This window comes from Larimichthys crocea, chromosome XVI (genome assembly GCF_000972845.2).
Source record: "Larimichthys crocea isolate SSNF chromosome XVI, L_crocea_2.0, whole genome shotgun sequence".
Taxonomy (NCBI): Eukaryota; Metazoa; Chordata; class Actinopteri; family Sciaenidae; genus Larimichthys; species Larimichthys crocea.
In genome coordinates this window covers 695,505-711,798 of record NC_040026.1, presented here as the reverse complement: position 1 = coordinate 711,798, position 16,294 = coordinate 695,505, and the positions used below count along the sequence as shown (strand labels likewise).

The window sequence follows — 16,294 nt, the reverse complement described above, 5'->3', positions numbered from 1 at the left end:
ACTTAAAGCGAAGACGGAAGTACACGGAGAGAACCCTTTCTTCCTCTGTTTGGATCCCTTTATTCCTACTCTGTTCCTTTAAAGACACTCGGTACTTTCCGGAGTCGCTCGGCACTGCTCGTCATCGACCCCTTTCACACTGCGGCTCCATCGCCGAGCGGACTGGCCCGCTGCTCTCATCCGAAACCTCAGCGCAGCCTGTCGGATCTATTGAAGCACCAGCGCCGGTTCCCTGAAAGCCTCCAGCTTCTGCAGCGATGCAAGCGATCAAATGTGTGGTGGTGGGCGACGGGTAAGAGCATGCATCCAGAGCCGGAGCAGCGGCTCGTTTTCATTTTCTCCTGTGTGATTCAGTGAAGCGTCCACGGATGGATGGATGATGGGAGGATGCTATGTAGAAAAGGGGCTGGGGCTCACCGATCGCTCGCCCTGCTTTTCTACCGTGTGCTGTGCCGATGCTCGATAGATTTCCTCACTGATCTGCTTCGTCCTTGCATTCGGTTCGATCGCATCGTGGCCTCCGGTCCATTTGTGGCGGTGGTAGCGGAGCGCCTCAGGATGCTTTGCGGGAACACCTACACGCCTCGTAGGCCACTGGAGGCAGGCTGAAGTGCTGATGCACGCTAAGGAATTTGTGGCCCTGTCAGTGGCAAACAGGCCCCGCTGCCCTCATTCTGCTCACATTGGCTGTGTCTTGCTGCATCCAGAGGGATGGGGTGTGCATGTGGAATGAGATGTGTTGCAGGATTTTGAATGTTTTTTCAATCTTAATGTTATTGCGAGGTGTTGGTGAAGGCTGGGAAGATGAGCTCTGACATTATGACACATCACCTCATCATCTCAGAGAGCTAAAGGCCAAAGACTGAAGTCATGTTTTTATGACTGAAGTCAGGATGCTGAAACTAAACACTGTGGACTGTCTTAGATGAATTTAGACTTTCTCTCATGATATTTCTCAGAATTCTTTGATTAATATCAGAACTCTGAAAGTGTGTGTGCTCAGTCCTCTTCTGTCTGTGTATCACAGATGATATGATAATAATTCAGAAATATCTGAAAGCATGTAAGGGAGCGTTATACATGAAGCTCAGTTTTGTTGTCATGGGGAGTAGCTGCTGCTCAGCTGACTGCTGGTTTGAACAAAACAAGCCTGATGATGTCATAAACTACACATTTAAAAAAGGAGGTCTGCTTTACAAGCGTCCAGCGTGTCTCCTCTGTCTGATGAAGGTTGGCTCAGATTAGCACCAAACATGAATAGGATAAATGACGGCTGAGTTCCATTTAGCTGCTTCATTGGTTTGCTGAACTGTTAATGTTATCAGTAACACCAGTGCTTTCCCTACCATAGGTCCACATATCTGCTGTTAAAGAGGCTCATGTACCATCTGACTAGCAAAGTACACACTGACCATGTATGTGGAGACCATCTGTGTGTGTGTGTGTGTGTGTCAGTCAGACTGACTAATCTCAGAAAGTTCTTTCTTTTAGTAAATCGTCGAGATATTGTGTGAATTTTTTGAGTTGAAAGATTTTGAACTCACACTTCTTCGCTGGAATTTGCTGGACATTCTACTATGTCCATTAGCTTCTTTAAATTGATTTGATAAGAGTTGTAAAGACCCAAAAGGGTCCTTGAAGTAAAAGTCATGCCTGTTTTCTTGAACTGACAGGTGACTGTGTAGTGGACAGAAAACTCTCCTGGTCAGATCATCAGGACAAAAGATGAACAACTGTGTTTGTTTTTTGTTTTTTTTTATCAGTTATCAAAGGTAGAAGCCCAAGGATGTTAAAACAACTCCCAAGATGCATTTAAGTATAACAAGTAAATTCTGTTTTTTGGAGATTCACTGATACACTCTGAAGATGAATTGAGTTCAGTTTTGGTTCTAGGTCAGTCTTGGATGAATTTTGCAACTATGATGTAGTGTTTTGGTCCCACCTGTAATGGCAAAGTTTGTCAGCTCTGAGCTATTTGGGCCTTCTCCATGGCAAGGACAACCAAGGCATATGGGTATTGTAGTAAGTGAAACCAACCATGAGGACAAACTGATGGAGAGAACAGGATTTCTCAAACACAACACTGACCAATGATCTATGGTTAGGAACGTGGATGAGAAAAAAAAAATCCAGAGCTCCGCCCACTTCACAACTCTATTACAGCAATATCAAGTTGCATTGTGGGATGTGTAGGACCCAACAGGGTCAGGATATTTTGGCCAGTGATGCACTGATTTTGTCAATTCTTTCCAGTTTCTCAATAGTCGCACAAGTTAGTCAAAGTAGAATACTAGAATCAGTGAAGACAAGGTGTTGCTGGTTGCAACCTCCTCACATCATGCTCTTGTTCCAAGAGTGTAGGCCCTAAAAGGATTGATAGGCACACAAGGTTCTAACCAGAGTCAGCATTTAGTTTGTCCATTCTGAATCACTGTGGAAACATGATAGTCTTATTTGAAGGTGATTATACACTAATGAAAACAGAGTTATGAGTATTATATTCTGTAAATAGAGTTTAGAGCTTAAATCTGCCACAGTGGACATTTAATGAGAAAAATAATGCCCTTCTTTCTTATACTTCTTTCTAATAATGGCCTCTCTGTCCTGCTCTCCATCCTAACCAGAGAAACTTGCTGACCTAAAAATCCGTCTCATGGCACCCTCACACATATTGGCACTGTGTGTCACCACCATTTGCTGTGTGTATGGAGACATGCACACAAAATTGCTCATTACCTCATGCATGAGCACACAGCCAATATCCATCCATGCCACCACCAATCTGTGTGGCATCCTGCAGCTTGTGTCAGTATAGTACTGGGGGTGGGGGGGTGGTTGAGGTGGTACTGTATGTGAGCAGGAGGGGTAAGTTAGGTTTGTGCATGTGTGTGTGTGTTTGTGTGTGTGTTTGTGTGTGTGTGTGTGTGTGTGTGTGTGTGTGTGTGTGTGTGTGTGTAAGAGAGAGAGAGAGAGTTGGGGGAGGCAGTGTATCATAGGGGGCTACTGTGTGCCTCAGGCAACATGAATGTAGGCCAGTGTCTGTGTGGCACAGTAAAAGGAAATAGCAGCCTGCCTTTACACACACACACATACAGCCCTGCATACACACACACTGTGTGTGTGTCTACAGAATTTTGATAAAGTTTATACTCATGTTTCCTCCGTGCCTCTTCTTCAGGGCTGTGGGTAAGACCTGTCTGCTGATTAGCTACACCACCAATGCCTTCCCCGGTGAATACATCCCCACTGTGTGAGTACACCACACACTGCACACACACTCACTGCTTTTTGATATCAGCAGCAGTTTCATGCAATAGGACCATATAACATGAACCCATAAATCTTTGGTTGGTCAGGAATTTCATAGATTACCCATTAACAAGCAGTTATTTCAGCCATAAACATTGAACTATAAACTAGAAAGTTCACTCCTGACTGTAGAAGAAGAAAAAAAAAATCACTCAACGTTGACTTATTAGCTATTTCTAGAAATGTGAACTACATTTTAGTATCCTCATCAGCTCAGCTGTCATCACATGATGAGAGTATGAACCAACACGTATGACCAGATAATATTTATGACCACATGTGACCAAAGTTTCATATGTGGGTCATGTGATGGCAACTGAGCCAACCATGTGACAACTTCTGCTGAAGACCATGAGATAAATATGTGTAATGACAAATATGTATAATGTTAGTGCAGACAGAGCTTTGAAGGAATAGTGACAGCTCAATGAGAAGACCGCTGTCACACGTGTGTCTATTAAGTAAATATGAAGCAGCTAGCTTGGCTCTGTTTAAAGCTCAAGAATTAATATGTCATATCTCATTACGGAACAATGTGTTAAAAACCAAACCTGCTGGTTTGACTTCGGCTCTCTGACCAGAGATTGGAAATGCACCAAAATCAGCGAGGTGCATGCATGCTCTGTCTTCACTGCGTTCACTCAGTGTGGTGTCCGCCTTCCTGCAGCTTTGACAACTACTCTGCCAATGTGATGGTGGATGGGAAACCAGTGAATCTGGGCCTCTGGGATACAGCAGGACAGGAGGACTACGATAGGCTCAGACCACTGTCTTACCCACAGACGGTATTCAAACTCCTTCCCCCAGATCACACACACACACACACACACACACACATACACACACAGACTCACACATTCACACAGACATATGTGCGACAGTTATACAACCTTTCCAGTAAAACAGGGTCTTAAAGCTGCTCTGCTCTCTTTGGGTTCAACTTCTGATTTTCAGCACGTTGTGTAGAGGTAAGGTTGTTATATTTACACTTGCCAGGTGGAACAGCTGACTGAACTCATTTGCTGTATGTCCTCTATAGACTGAAGAAGTTCAAATTATATTATGCATGCTCCACTCTCAAATTATGACAGATGTCAACAATAACTCATAAGATGATCTCTATGGCCTGGAATGGTTCATTAAGAAATGATTAGATTGAAAATATCATCTAAATATAATTCAATTACATTTCACAAAAATAACACAATATAGCTGAAATTACAAAACATGTTCCTGTAATGACCAAAAAAGGTCAGTTAGGTTGCACACACAAGTACTCAAACACACACATAGATGTCACTCAACTAGCCATTTCTCTGGTTCTCTCCCAGGATGTGTTCTTGATATGCTTCTCCCTGGTCAGTCCGGCCTCCTTTGAGAACGTCCGAGCTAAGGTCAGTACGCTGACTGACCGCCCGCCCCCCTCCCTTTGTCCCTTCCATGCCGAGTCTGACCACAAGGAGGCACATCTATGGCTCCACCTGGCTAATTATATTTCTGCCCCACACCTTCAGACCTCAGCTTAGAACAGTCTGTACTTGAACTGACCCCATCGGGGTGATGCAGGACAGAGACGTGTTGTAAGGTGAGGTCTGAACGAGTCCACACACTCTGCAGACGGAGTCTGACGGCCAGCTGTGGTTTGGTCTGCTGAGCATCATGGGATGCTCTCATATGAAATCACAACTTTCCTGAAGGTCCGGCCTCCCTCTGTAGAGTCTGTATGCTTCTGGTCTGACGATGTTTTGTGTTCATACAACAAAAAAACAACAACTCAGTGTGTTGAATGTTTCCGTCATCACTCTGCCTCTGCATCCAGCTAACTCTTCTCTCTCTCCTCTCTCACTGACTTTGTCTTTTGTATATGCATATGTACACATGCATTGGGATGTGTGTGTGTGTGTGTGTGTGTGTGTGTGTGTGGTGTCCCAGTGGTACCCTGAGGTGAGACACCACTGCCCTAACACACCCATCATCCTGGTGGGCACCAAGCTGGATCTGCGAGATGACAAGGACACCATCGAGAGGCTGCGAGACAAGAAGCTTTCCCCCATCACCTACCCACAGGGCCTGGCCATGGCACGAGAGATCGGTGAGACTGGCTGTGTGTGCCATGTGCACTCTGGATAAGTTTTGTATGAAGATCCAAACATTTATTACCATTTATTTTTCCACAAATGCTGAGTGATACAGACAAACTCGGCAATACAGTACAGTATGGTTGTTTGTCTCAGCCAGATTTGATCAAGAACTCACACCCATGCCTGGAAAGTATGTTTCTATAGTTTTATATTATAGAGATGAATCATGAGCTGGAGAGGCCTCAAAAATTTAAGTCGTTTACAATTTAAATGGTTTGAAAAAAATGTCGAAAACACTAGACACTAGTTCGATATTTTCTTGGGTTGTGTATTTACATCATTCCAAATGTTTCCAACAAACTTATGGTTATGTTATCAGTGCATTTCATGACATTTCCTTGCTTGCGTCTAGTTGCGATAACGTCTGGGTAAACACAGGATACGTCAGATATATAAGAGACGAAGGAAGTTGGTGAACATGACTAAATGTAATGTAAATAATAATAGTCATTATTATATTTATTATATTATATTATATTATATATTACCTTGTCCGTCCATCAGATAGATCTTTACCTAACACACCACAAGCTGCCAGCTTCCCAGACAGCCGTCAGCACATACTGTTACGTTAAAAAGCCTTGTGGTTGTATCTGTAACTTAATGATGCAAACACTGGCCAATGTTGGAGATGTGCTTATTGGATGGTCAGATTAAGAAGCATTGTTGGTCATTTGGAGCATACTGAGGCCCTGAGGTTGACACTGACCCTTTCTATACTCGAGCACTAAAAGGAGAAGCGTCACTGAGAAGTCTTTTCTTCCTATCATGCCCTTCCTTCCTTCCTTCCTCCCTTCCTTCCTTCCTTCCTTCCTTCCTTCCTTCCTTCCTTTCTTCCTTCCTTCTTTCTTCAGGGGCCGTGAAGTACCTGGAGTGCTCTGCTCTGACCCAGCGGGGCCTGAAGACGGTATTCGACGAGGCTATCCGAGCCGTGCTCTGCCCTCCACCCGTGAAGAAGAGGGGAAAGAGGTGCACCATGTTCTGAGGAGGAAACACTGCTAAAACACTACACTACATCACCATGAACAACAACCACTACTTCTGTGAGAGGATGAGACAGAAAAACTAGCGAGCGTGAGTGTGCACTGCTGAGATTGCTTTCTTTATATTGATGTTTTTTCAAAGCGATATTGGTAACAAGACCAATATTTAATCAGATTTTTTTACCATTACTGAGAAGATTCATAGGTTCTTTGTGAAAGACATTGACTGTCCACCTACTTTGTACTCATAGAACAAGTTGCCATGAGGGCTGACAAAGGTTATTACTTGTCTTCATACTACAACATCTATTCTTTCTCAGCCATGCTTGCTTGAATTAATGCAGTGTTGACTAGATAGAAAGTGAACTGTGAATATGCCTTCAGGTCAGAAGTTACCCTCAGCTCCTGATCTAAGATCAGCATGTGGAGGCAAAATGCATATTACTCGCATGCACACAGAAATCATTTGGAGCTCACAGTAATAACAAAACAAGATGTCTAACATGGAAATAATGTCAGAGGTTGAAGGGAAATTCTGGTTTATTACAACCTGCGTATCAATAATAACATCGTACTCACCAAGTTAATTACTGAGATTTAAACATGCAGTCAAGTAAATCAAGAGCATGCTTTAAAATCAATCCAGCATTTGTATAAATCTTGAAATTGTCTGCAGAGACCTTTGACATCTAAGGCGTTGCAGATACATATTACTTATTAAAGTCGGTGCATTTTATAGAATTAGCACACAGTCCTGGGGCCTGGTAGTGTCCTAGCTTTTGACATGTGTAACACTGGACAGAGTTGAAGGAGTGGGGGGTTACTGGGACCCAGCAGCTCATTTTTCCTTCATCTGAGAGGTTAAACTGGCCAAGTGTAACTGACTGGGCATGTCCGTCACCCTTTTAAACATACCAGCCATTACTTTGAGTGAGTACAATGTTATTGATACTGATAGCAAAACTCTGAAACAGTAGTCAAATGTAAGAGTGACTTTTAACTCCAGTGACTGAACATTTTGCCTGACTCTGGCTCTGGAAAAAAAGAGTGTCTTGAGTTAAGATGATTTCTTCTTCGCTGGTTCACGGTCAGTGAGGTGGAAACGATGTATCCAATTTGTGCTATCCTTTACACAACATCCTCGACTAGCATCTGATCTTAGTCAAGTGTCTCTGGGTAACTTCATCTAACTGTGAACATGTGACAGACGAGCATGCCAAACATGGGGGCTGTACAACCTTGCTGCCTGAGTTCTGCCTGTGGGGGTGGAGGAGCTTGCATGGGTCTTAAAATTTTCTGTCTTAATTTATCCCATTGTTTAGATCTTGTCTCTGTTCTTGTGTGTATGTGTGTGTGTGTGAGAATGAGTGAGTGCGTGCGCGCGCGCGTGTGTGCGTGTCACAGGCGTATATATGAACGCTGGTGTTTGTGTGTGTGGGTGAGCACGTGTCGGTATCAGTGAGACAGCTTTGTTTGACAGTTTGGGGTAGTGCATAAAAGACAGTATTGTTTTAAGCCAAGTTTTTTAGTGTCCGGTTTTTGGTACTATTTCATATTGTATTGTAGTAATACACAAGACTTTTCAACAATCTGTGGACATAAAGAAAAAATGGATATTAATGACATCTAGTGATGTACAGAATAATCCTTAGAAAAGGAATGCGTTATGAATATCTATCTACATGTACCTCAATATTTAGCTCTAAAACAATTCAAACTAAAGGGATTATAGTCGCTCATGTTGAAGTTAGAAGTGTTGCTAACAGTGTACAATAAAGGGGCCAATCTTTGTGGAGTTTGTCATTGTGGCAAACAGTGCAGATTGCACCTTTATGAAATGCATTTCTGTATGGTTGCAGGCCTGCAGTGTGTCTGTCTCCCTCACGTGGCGAGACGCAGCACCGCAGTCCAGCTCTGTCACGCTGTCTTTGGTTGGCATAGCAAACTGTGTGGTTGAATCATGTCGTGTGGTCCTGCCTAGCTAAGGTGTCGAGATGTAGCTGAGAAACGCAGCGAAAAATTCTAATCTACTATTGCATGGAAGTTCTCTGGTTCTTTGACCCACTGTAATTCTTAGGAGAGGTTGTATGATGAAATGCATCGGCCATGTACGTATGTAATGTAAGATGACTTGTATACTTGTTCCAACTGTTTGTCTTATTTTTTATTACTTCACATGTCTGTGTGGTGAAATATTTCAATTTTTTGTATACTAAATACAAATGTATATGTAAGGTACTAAAACTGTGTCCTGTCATGATTTCTTCAGCATGAAATGACGTCATGTTCGTGGACAGAGACACGTGTGGTCCAGTCATTTAAATCATATTCTGGGTAAATACAAAAATGAGAAGGTAAATAAACACTGGTAAATATTTAGTGAAATAAATAAATAATAAAATATTTATTAATAAGATTTTTTTTTTTTTCAATTGAACAGCACTATTCTCTGCTCCAGTGTAGCTGCTTGTTTCTTTACTTATGTGTTTTAATCTGTCCATTAGAAACAAACAAGCAATGAGCTGACAGCGCTGTCAGTGTTAAACAGCCTGTTAGGGTTATTATACCTCATCATGCCAGAACATCCATATCTTTGGGGGTACAAGTTTTAATTCTCTCCTATCCTGCTATTCACCATCTGATTTAAAAAAGAAAAAAAAAGTGATATCTTTGGGGGTCCTGATTATGGTTGCAAAATGGGAATTTTCAAAGTTGGAAACTTTTCATGGGAATTAACGGGAATCTATGTGAATAAACAGGAATTTACAAAATTGAGGGTTAACAGGAAACTTAAATATAGTTGGGGAAAATCTATCTATCTATCTATCTATCTATCTATCTATCTATCTATCTATCTATCTATCTATCTATCTATCTATATATATATAATAGATATATATCTATATATATTTATTTTGACTAAATCAACCAGATTTCATGCAGGTACACTTGAATATCTTCATTCACATTATTCCTAATAAACAAATATAATTTTTTATCCAAAGCTGCTGCCACTGCTCTACAGCCTGAGCCACAGGGTCAGTTTTTTTCAGATATCAGAGTGTCAAGTGTATAGAGTTTAGTTGCATCTAATGGTGTAATCACTGCATCGCAATCTCCTCACATCACCCTCACCTCTGAGTGAGTGTAAAGGAGAAAGAACACTTGAAAGGCTGTCTGCAGTCAGTATTTAGTCTGAAATACGGTGTTTCATCCTCCCACTGTAGATATAAAAGATTTGTATTTTCAGGTGATTATACATGCATGAAGACAGAGTTATGAATATTATATTCCATGTCTGCCTTGTTATGAAAATAGAGGCCCACATTCTTACACACCTTTAAATATATAAACTCTCACAGTCAGACAAACAAATGCCATGTTTTAATTCATATTAATAGAGAATATTTCTGGTCGCTCAGCCTTCATGATTGTATCATGCCACACAGCAGTACATATGATGTTAAATAAACCTTTGTTTGGAATCATTTACATAAACAGAAGGAAATGAAACATGCCAATGCTGACGTAAAACAAAAGGAAACAGCAAACAGCAAAAAGAAAGTCAGTGGTCGGTTGTGAAGCAGTTGATTTTAATCGCTGAATAAAAGTGACCTGTGTTTGTATAAAGTAGTGTGGAGATAAAACAGGAAGTATTTGTTCTGTTTCCTCTGAGCAGATGAGCGGTGTGTTCAGATGAGGCTTGTGACGGTCAGCAGGCCAGGAAGCCTCCGTCCACCGGCAGAGTGATTCCATTAGTCATGTTGCTCTTATCACTCAGCAGGAATAAAATGCTGTTCACCACGTCCTCCACCTCTGCTCACACACACACACACACACACACACACACACACACACACAGGCAGCTCAGTTAACACATAAGAAGTGGAAGGATGTGTGCACGCTGCATTACTACAGCACTGGAGACATTTAGTTTATACTAAACTAAGATTACATTTAAATGTGATGGTGCTCTTTGGCTGCACCTCTGCATCCTGTGTGCCGATGAAACATGAACAGAACTGGTGAAGTCCTGCACTGACCAAGAACACGCTAGACGTTAATGCAAAGAATGTGAGTCCAGCTGTCGCTCCAGTTATAAGAGAACATAATAAACCCTGTCCAAGTCCACAAAACACATGTAGACTGACTGGATGGGCAGGCAAGGGCGAAGAGCAGCTCCATTGTTCCACAACAGGGATGGAATCCACATTCCTGAATCTGAATGTGCAGCAGCGCCCTGATATGAACTCTCCATGAGTCTTTTGTAGAGAGTGGCACAATCTAAACTGCAAGAAGCAGCTCATCGCTGTATTCATTATGAGGAGATGCAAATCAATTCATGTGTGTGTGTGTGTGTGTGTGTGTATGTGTGTCTGTGTAAGAAAAGAAGTAGAAACCTAAATTACATACATACATCTCAGACTATAAGGATTTGCTACACTGACTCTGGTGTAGCAGCTTTATGTCAAGAAGCAAATATTCACATTCAAATGTTGCACTATGCTTTTAATATGAGCAAGAAATAACCAGAATGACTGGTGACCTGTCCATGCTGGGATATGCAGCATGGGTATAGATAATATCTTGAAGCTCTCAGTCTGGTGTAGCACAGAATCATTGTGTTGAATGTGTTCAGCCGATGCCTCCTGCTCTACACACTGATGAAGTGTCTGACCTGCAAAGCGACCCAGGGGGATGCGGGACGTCATGGTCTTGGATTTTTCAGGGTCACTCCAGCCCAGGCGGCCCATCTCTGTCATCACCACTGTGGGGTTCACACTGTTCACACGGATCTGAGCAGAACACAGCAATGTGACTTTAGCTACAACAACTCTAACATTAATCAGTTAGTAGGTTGTAGGTTGTCATGCCGTGTAGATGTGAGGGTACCTGGTGGGGTCCCAGCTCTAGAGCCATCACTTTAGTCAGCATGTCCAGGGCTCCTTTAGTGGAACCTGAACAATGACACAAACACACACAACCTTACTGTAAGCAGGGCTACAGCAGCCAGTGCTGCCCCTCCCCATGGATCTGTAGTAGTTAGTGTAGTCATTCAGAATTAAATATTAGATTTTTATGGACATGATGGTAGAGATTTGATTGAGAATCCTCAAAACTGCAGACAGTCGATTACAAATGGAACTTAATGTACATTCAGTGTCCCATCAGCCACCTGGCCAAAAGGCTGTCTGTCATGTCTGCCATCAGCTGACCGTTTTTCATTTTGGCATGATGATGTCACATTCTGTTCAAAACAAAAACCTCATGAAAACTGATGACAGAGCGTTGTATATATGATTGGCAGGTCTGTGCTGCCTTCTGCTGGACACTGAAACACAACACACTCTTTACTGTGGTGTGATTTGATTTTAATATGGCATAGGGAATCAATGTCCCAATAAAAAAACAACTCTCTTATTAACTCGTTATTAAAATCTGTCTGTAGGATTTAGTGGCATCTACAGGTGTAGTTGCTTATTACTATACCCTCTCCTTCCTAGTGTGAAGGAGATACTACTAGGCCACGGTGTAACAGTGAAAGGCTCTATCTGGTGTTTAATTAGTCTGTTCTGGGCTACTGTAGAAACATAATGGACTCCATGGAAGAGGACCTGCAACATATGTACATGTAAAAACACAACAAGTCTTATTTTCAGGTGATTACACACTAATGAAAACAGAGTTATGAATATTATATTTTGTAGATTTAGCCTTCTAAATCTAACACACTGAACCTTTAAAGACAAAAAGCTAAATTATAAGCCATCTAATGAGTCATTTAATCATGACAAAGTAACAGTGGTGAAAGAGACCCCTCTTAATAATTCAGCAGTTAGTTATTATCAAAGACTGCAACTGCCAAAATCAAAAATAAATCTAAATCTAAATAAATGCCTCATTGAATAAAATGGAACATTAAATACGTAGATTTATGACAGATTTTACAAATGAATGAATGTATAAATGAATATTATTTTGGTGAATTTAATGGCATATTCCATTTTTATGGAGTCACTTATTCATTTATTTTTGATTTTGTAGCTCCGTACCTGAAGATAAGTGAGTTCTCATTCCATAATGTTTGTTTGGCTTTGCTTCATCAAATAAGATTAGAGCAGGAGCTGTCGTCTGAATCACAGCTGATTTAATACAATCTGTTCAGCATTGTTTGTGTCCAGGTGCTGCTGGCTGTTCCTCTGTTCCTCTACTCACAGTAGACAGCGTGGTCTCTGAGAGCACACTGGGAGGCCTGGCTTGACACGTTCACAATGGAGCCTCCTGATCCTCTGGCCTTCATACCCCGAGCCACAATCTGAGCACAGACATAGAGATATTCCAACAGAAGCAGTTTGATGAGGCAGACATTTCAATTTAAACTGACGGTGTGATTAAACAATGCTCAACCATTCCGGAAGATATCTTAGTTTTATTGTGCTGAAACCAAAACTTACAACAAACAAGAACAAATCATGTAGTGAAGAGCCATCATTGTACCTGGGAGACATGCAGCACAGCTTTCACATTCACATTGAATGACCTGGAGATGATATGAAGAATATAATAAACCCAATGACGAAACAATAAGGGCGGACTCATATGTTCTACATTACATCTGGACTTTGTCTCACTGGTCAAACTGGTCGGGTGTGACCTCCAGAAACGGCTGCAGGTTGGCACAGGCAGCGTTATTCACCAGCAGATCGATGGGGCCGACATCCTGTATGGCCGCCTCTGTGGCCCCCCAGTCTGCCAGGTCCACACACACCGGGGTGATGGACTCACACTGTGAGAGAAAGCCAACAGCAGACTGACTAAATGAGATTAGTTATTAGTATATTAAATATATTAGTATATCAAAGGATCCATTATACAATGATCACAGTATGAAATAAAACTGAATTATAGCCACAAACAGACAAAAATCCACATAAAGAACAGACTCAAACAGCTCTATGACTTCATGTGAATCTCTACCATCTTGACCATCCACCACATATAACATTCATGTTTCTGCATCTGCATAAAAGCTATTCAAGATGAAGAGGAGGGTGAGGAGAGACAATGGATGATGAAGATGAACAGAGCAGTGGGGTGGAGAGTGAAGTAGACACCACACATGATAATGAGTGGAGAGATGGAATGGGAGCACAATAAGACAGATAAAACAGAGGAGGGTGTGGAGGGTCAGAGGTCAGGGACACAGGCCTCTTAGATCAGTGTGTGTGTGTGTGTGTGTGTGTGTGTGTGTGCATTACCTCCTGCACCAGAGTGTTCAGGTCGGCCTGCGTGCGTGTGACCGCTGTGACCTTTGCCCCACAGCGTGCCAGAGCCAGGGCCGTGGCCCTGCCAATCCCTGAGACACCAAACATCCATAAACACAAAGACTTATTACAGAGTGGAGCTGCTGCTGTGACACCAGAGCTGACACACACACACACACACACACACACACACACACACACACACACACACACACACACACACACACACACACACACACACACACACACACACACACATTCCACACATATTCCACACACACACACTCCTTCAATAAAGCTTTTTTAAATTCCATTTTCTTGCTCTGTTGGAACGAACGAAACCCTCTGAGTATGTTCAGACTCCTCTTCATTACTTTCATTTTCAACACCAACACTTCTGTTATAAACAGTGCAAAACAACTTCCATAATTTTATATTATTACTGTGATATAGACAGAACACTGTGCTCTCAGAATGCTGTGGAACAAACTACCATTCTGGGTTCTGGAGTCAGACACGGTCAACACTTTAAGAAGACTTAAGACTTTCCTCTTTGATAGAGCTTATAGTTAGGCCTGGCTCAGGTCATCCCTTAGGTCAGGTCACTCCCTGTACAGACTGCAAAGACCTCAGAGGCAAAATGTGTTTTGTGAACTTGGCCTCTACAAATTTGATTTGATTTGATTTGATTTGATTTGTTGTATTGTTATACTCAGTATCTGTTTATACAGCAGCTTAGAAAACATATTTTGATCTGCTAATTATAGTCTGTTATAAGCATTTATCAAACATTCATATACTGCTCATATATGCTAAACAGAGCGGGTTAAAGCGTTACCCTTGTTAGCCAACCGTTCAAGTCATGAGAGCTGGTTGTTAAATAATCCATTTTGTGTTTCAATTTTTATTTCAGTGTTTCGTGTTCAGACAACTTTGGACTTTTCTATAGAATTAGAAAACATGTTTATTTATTTTTTCGCTGATCATGATCTGTGCACAAAATACTGTTTTTAGTGTTTGAGTGTGTTCTTTTTGTTTGCAGGGTTAGGGTTAGTTGTTTTCTGAGTCTTCCTCTCCTCACTGGTGGATCATGTCCTTTTGTGGAATGAAACATTTTTCCATGTGTTCTGTGTATGAAAGCTTCATTGGAGCAGGCTCTGACATTGTGTGAAATATAGAAGCTGCACTGTTCATCAAGTCAATTAATATTCTACACATCAACATTTCAGATGAACATATTTAATCTCTTTGAAACTTTGTGAATTCCACCAGACTGAATAAACTTCTGTGAGTGTGAACAATGTTTGACTGCACATGAAGTTTAACCTGAAGACACAGAGGACAGGTTCTGACTGTTTCCGGTATCCTGCCTGTCTGTGTGTTCTCATAAAAAAATTAAATATATATGACTGATCTGTGATCAGTAAAAACATTCTCAGCGGTCTGGATCGCGATGGGGGTGTGTGTGTGTGTGATTTCTGAATCATCCTGCTGGTGTCAGTGTGCACACCATGTGTGTGTGTGTGTGTGTGTGTGTGTGTGTGTGTGTGTGTGTGTGTGGGTGTTTACCTTTTCCTGCTCCGGTCACCAGAGCTCGTTTGCCTGCAAATGAAATCTCCATGTCGGATCAGATCCTAGATCAGCTGTGGATTGATACAGACGAACAACACAGATACAGAACATGAACAGACTGAAGAGAGGTCACATGGAGAAGTCATGTGACTCGTTCATGACTGTAGTCAGGACTGATCGAGCAGAATTCAGCTGAAGCTTCTCCTCTATCTTCTCCACATGTCCCTGTGGTCATCACACAGTCCGCTTCGTGCATGTTTAGCATTGTTTAATGCTTCTAATAAGAGCGAGAGGTTCTTACCAGCTGATCCGCAGACAGAGCGTTCGATCCGGGCTGCAGGCTGCAGGAAGTGCCGCCTCTGTGTTCCGCTGGGCTCAAAGATTAAACTTCCAGCTGAGTTAATGATCCGAACATGTTGGTCTTCCAGGTCAGACCTGCACAGTCACTGTGACCAGGCAGAAACACCAGAGTCAGCTGACTGTGGACAAACATGTAATAGATTTGATCTATTTAGTCTGTGATGCAGGTTTACACATGCACACGCACCTGTCCTTACAACATGTCTTCTGGATAACTCACACACTTCACTATCAACAGGTATCACTGGGCCAGTCATTACACAGATGTTCTGCAAGTGTAGCCGGTTTGTCTACATTAACCTGCTTCCTGTTCCTCTCTCTGTGCAGTCTGTATGTTTTCTATCTGCTCTGATAATATGTCGCACAACATGTCAGAATACTTATTAACATCCAACGAATTAGATTTGGACACAGGACATTAGGGTCAGGTAACCATTACTGTACCACAAACCACAGACACAGCGAAACTGCATGGGTCTTTCAGACCTCCAGTGGCCTCATCAGAAGTATTATTAATGTTGTTAGTGACTTTTCACTGCTGGGAGAATACGATTATGAAATCCAGAGTTAATCCCCAGATAAAACAGGGAGGAACCCATTTCTGTCAGAAAAAATCAAATAGAGTGAAATCACAGCTTGTGACTCATATATCAAAAAACTTAAT

General features: G+C 42.0%; 2 protein-coding genes across 4 annotated transcripts; one reads left to right on the top strand and one right to left on the bottom strand.

Annotated features, from left to right (window-relative positions):
- Nucleotides 1-91: 91 nt before the first annotated feature.
- Nucleotides 92-8,677, top strand: rac3b (Rac family small GTPase 3b). Of its 2 annotated transcripts, none has more exons than XM_019271382.2 (6): nucleotides 92-292; nucleotides 3,179-3,250; nucleotides 3,977-4,094; nucleotides 4,584-4,703; nucleotides 5,242-5,401; nucleotides 6,305-8,677. In XM_019271382.2, exons 1-6 carry the CDS (start codon nucleotides 258-260, stop codon nucleotides 6,433-6,435), a joined length of 636 nt encoding a protein of 211 aa, XP_019126927.1. In that variant the 5' UTR covers nucleotides 92-257; the 3' UTR covers nucleotides 6,436-8,677. The 2 variants fall into 2 exon arrangements, with proteins under 2 accessions (XP_019126927.1, XP_010742380.1); XM_010744078.3 differs by having other exon boundaries at nucleotides 97-292; nucleotides 4,641-4,703.
- Nucleotides 8,678-9,878: 1,201 nt separating this feature from the next.
- On the bottom strand, nucleotides 9,879-15,914 carry dcxr (dicarbonyl/L-xylulose reductase). 2 transcript variants are annotated; one of them, XM_019271258.2, is made up of 10 exons: nucleotides 15,818-15,914; nucleotides 15,572-15,716; nucleotides 15,268-15,341; nucleotides 13,693-13,799; nucleotides 13,066-13,220; nucleotides 12,932-12,974; nucleotides 12,650-12,749; nucleotides 11,327-11,391; nucleotides 11,112-11,229; nucleotides 9,879-10,249 (listed from the first exon to the last, which is right to left on the bottom strand). In XM_019271258.2, exons 3-10 carry the CDS (start codon nucleotides 15,317-15,319, stop codon nucleotides 10,146-10,148), a joined length of 744 nt encoding a protein of 247 aa, XP_019126803.1. In that variant the 5' UTR covers nucleotides 15,320-15,341; nucleotides 15,572-15,716; nucleotides 15,818-15,914; the 3' UTR covers nucleotides 9,879-10,145. The 2 variants fall into 2 exon arrangements, with proteins under 2 accessions (XP_019126803.1, XP_010742379.1); XM_010744077.3 differs by having other exon boundaries at nucleotides 13,693-13,790; nucleotides 15,572-15,864.
- Nucleotides 15,915-16,294: the final 380 nt, after the last annotated feature.

Coding starts and splice junctions, on each gene's coding strand:
- rac3b (XM_019271382.2), top strand. CDS start 258: ATGCAAGCGATCAAATGTGTGGTGGTGGGCGACGG. Junction 4,095..4,583: donor CACTGTCTTACCCACAGACG/GTATTCAAACTC, acceptor TGCACACACAAG/TACTCAAACACACACATAGA. Junction 5,402..6,304: donor GGCCATGGCACGAGAGATCG/GTGAGACTGGCT, acceptor TTCTTTCTTCAG/GGGCCGTGAAGTACCTGGAG.
- dcxr (XM_019271258.2), bottom strand. CDS start 15,319: ATGGAGATTTCATTTGCAGGCAAACGAGCTCTGGTGACCGGAGCAGGA. Junction 13,221..13,692: donor TGAACACTCTGGTGCAGGAG/GTAATGCACACA, acceptor TTTCTCTCACAG/TGTGAGTCCATCACCCCGGT. Junction 10,250..11,111: donor CCCCCTGGGTCGCTTTGCAG/GTCAGACACTTC, acceptor GTGTGTGAGCAG/AGGTGGAGGACGTGGTGAAC.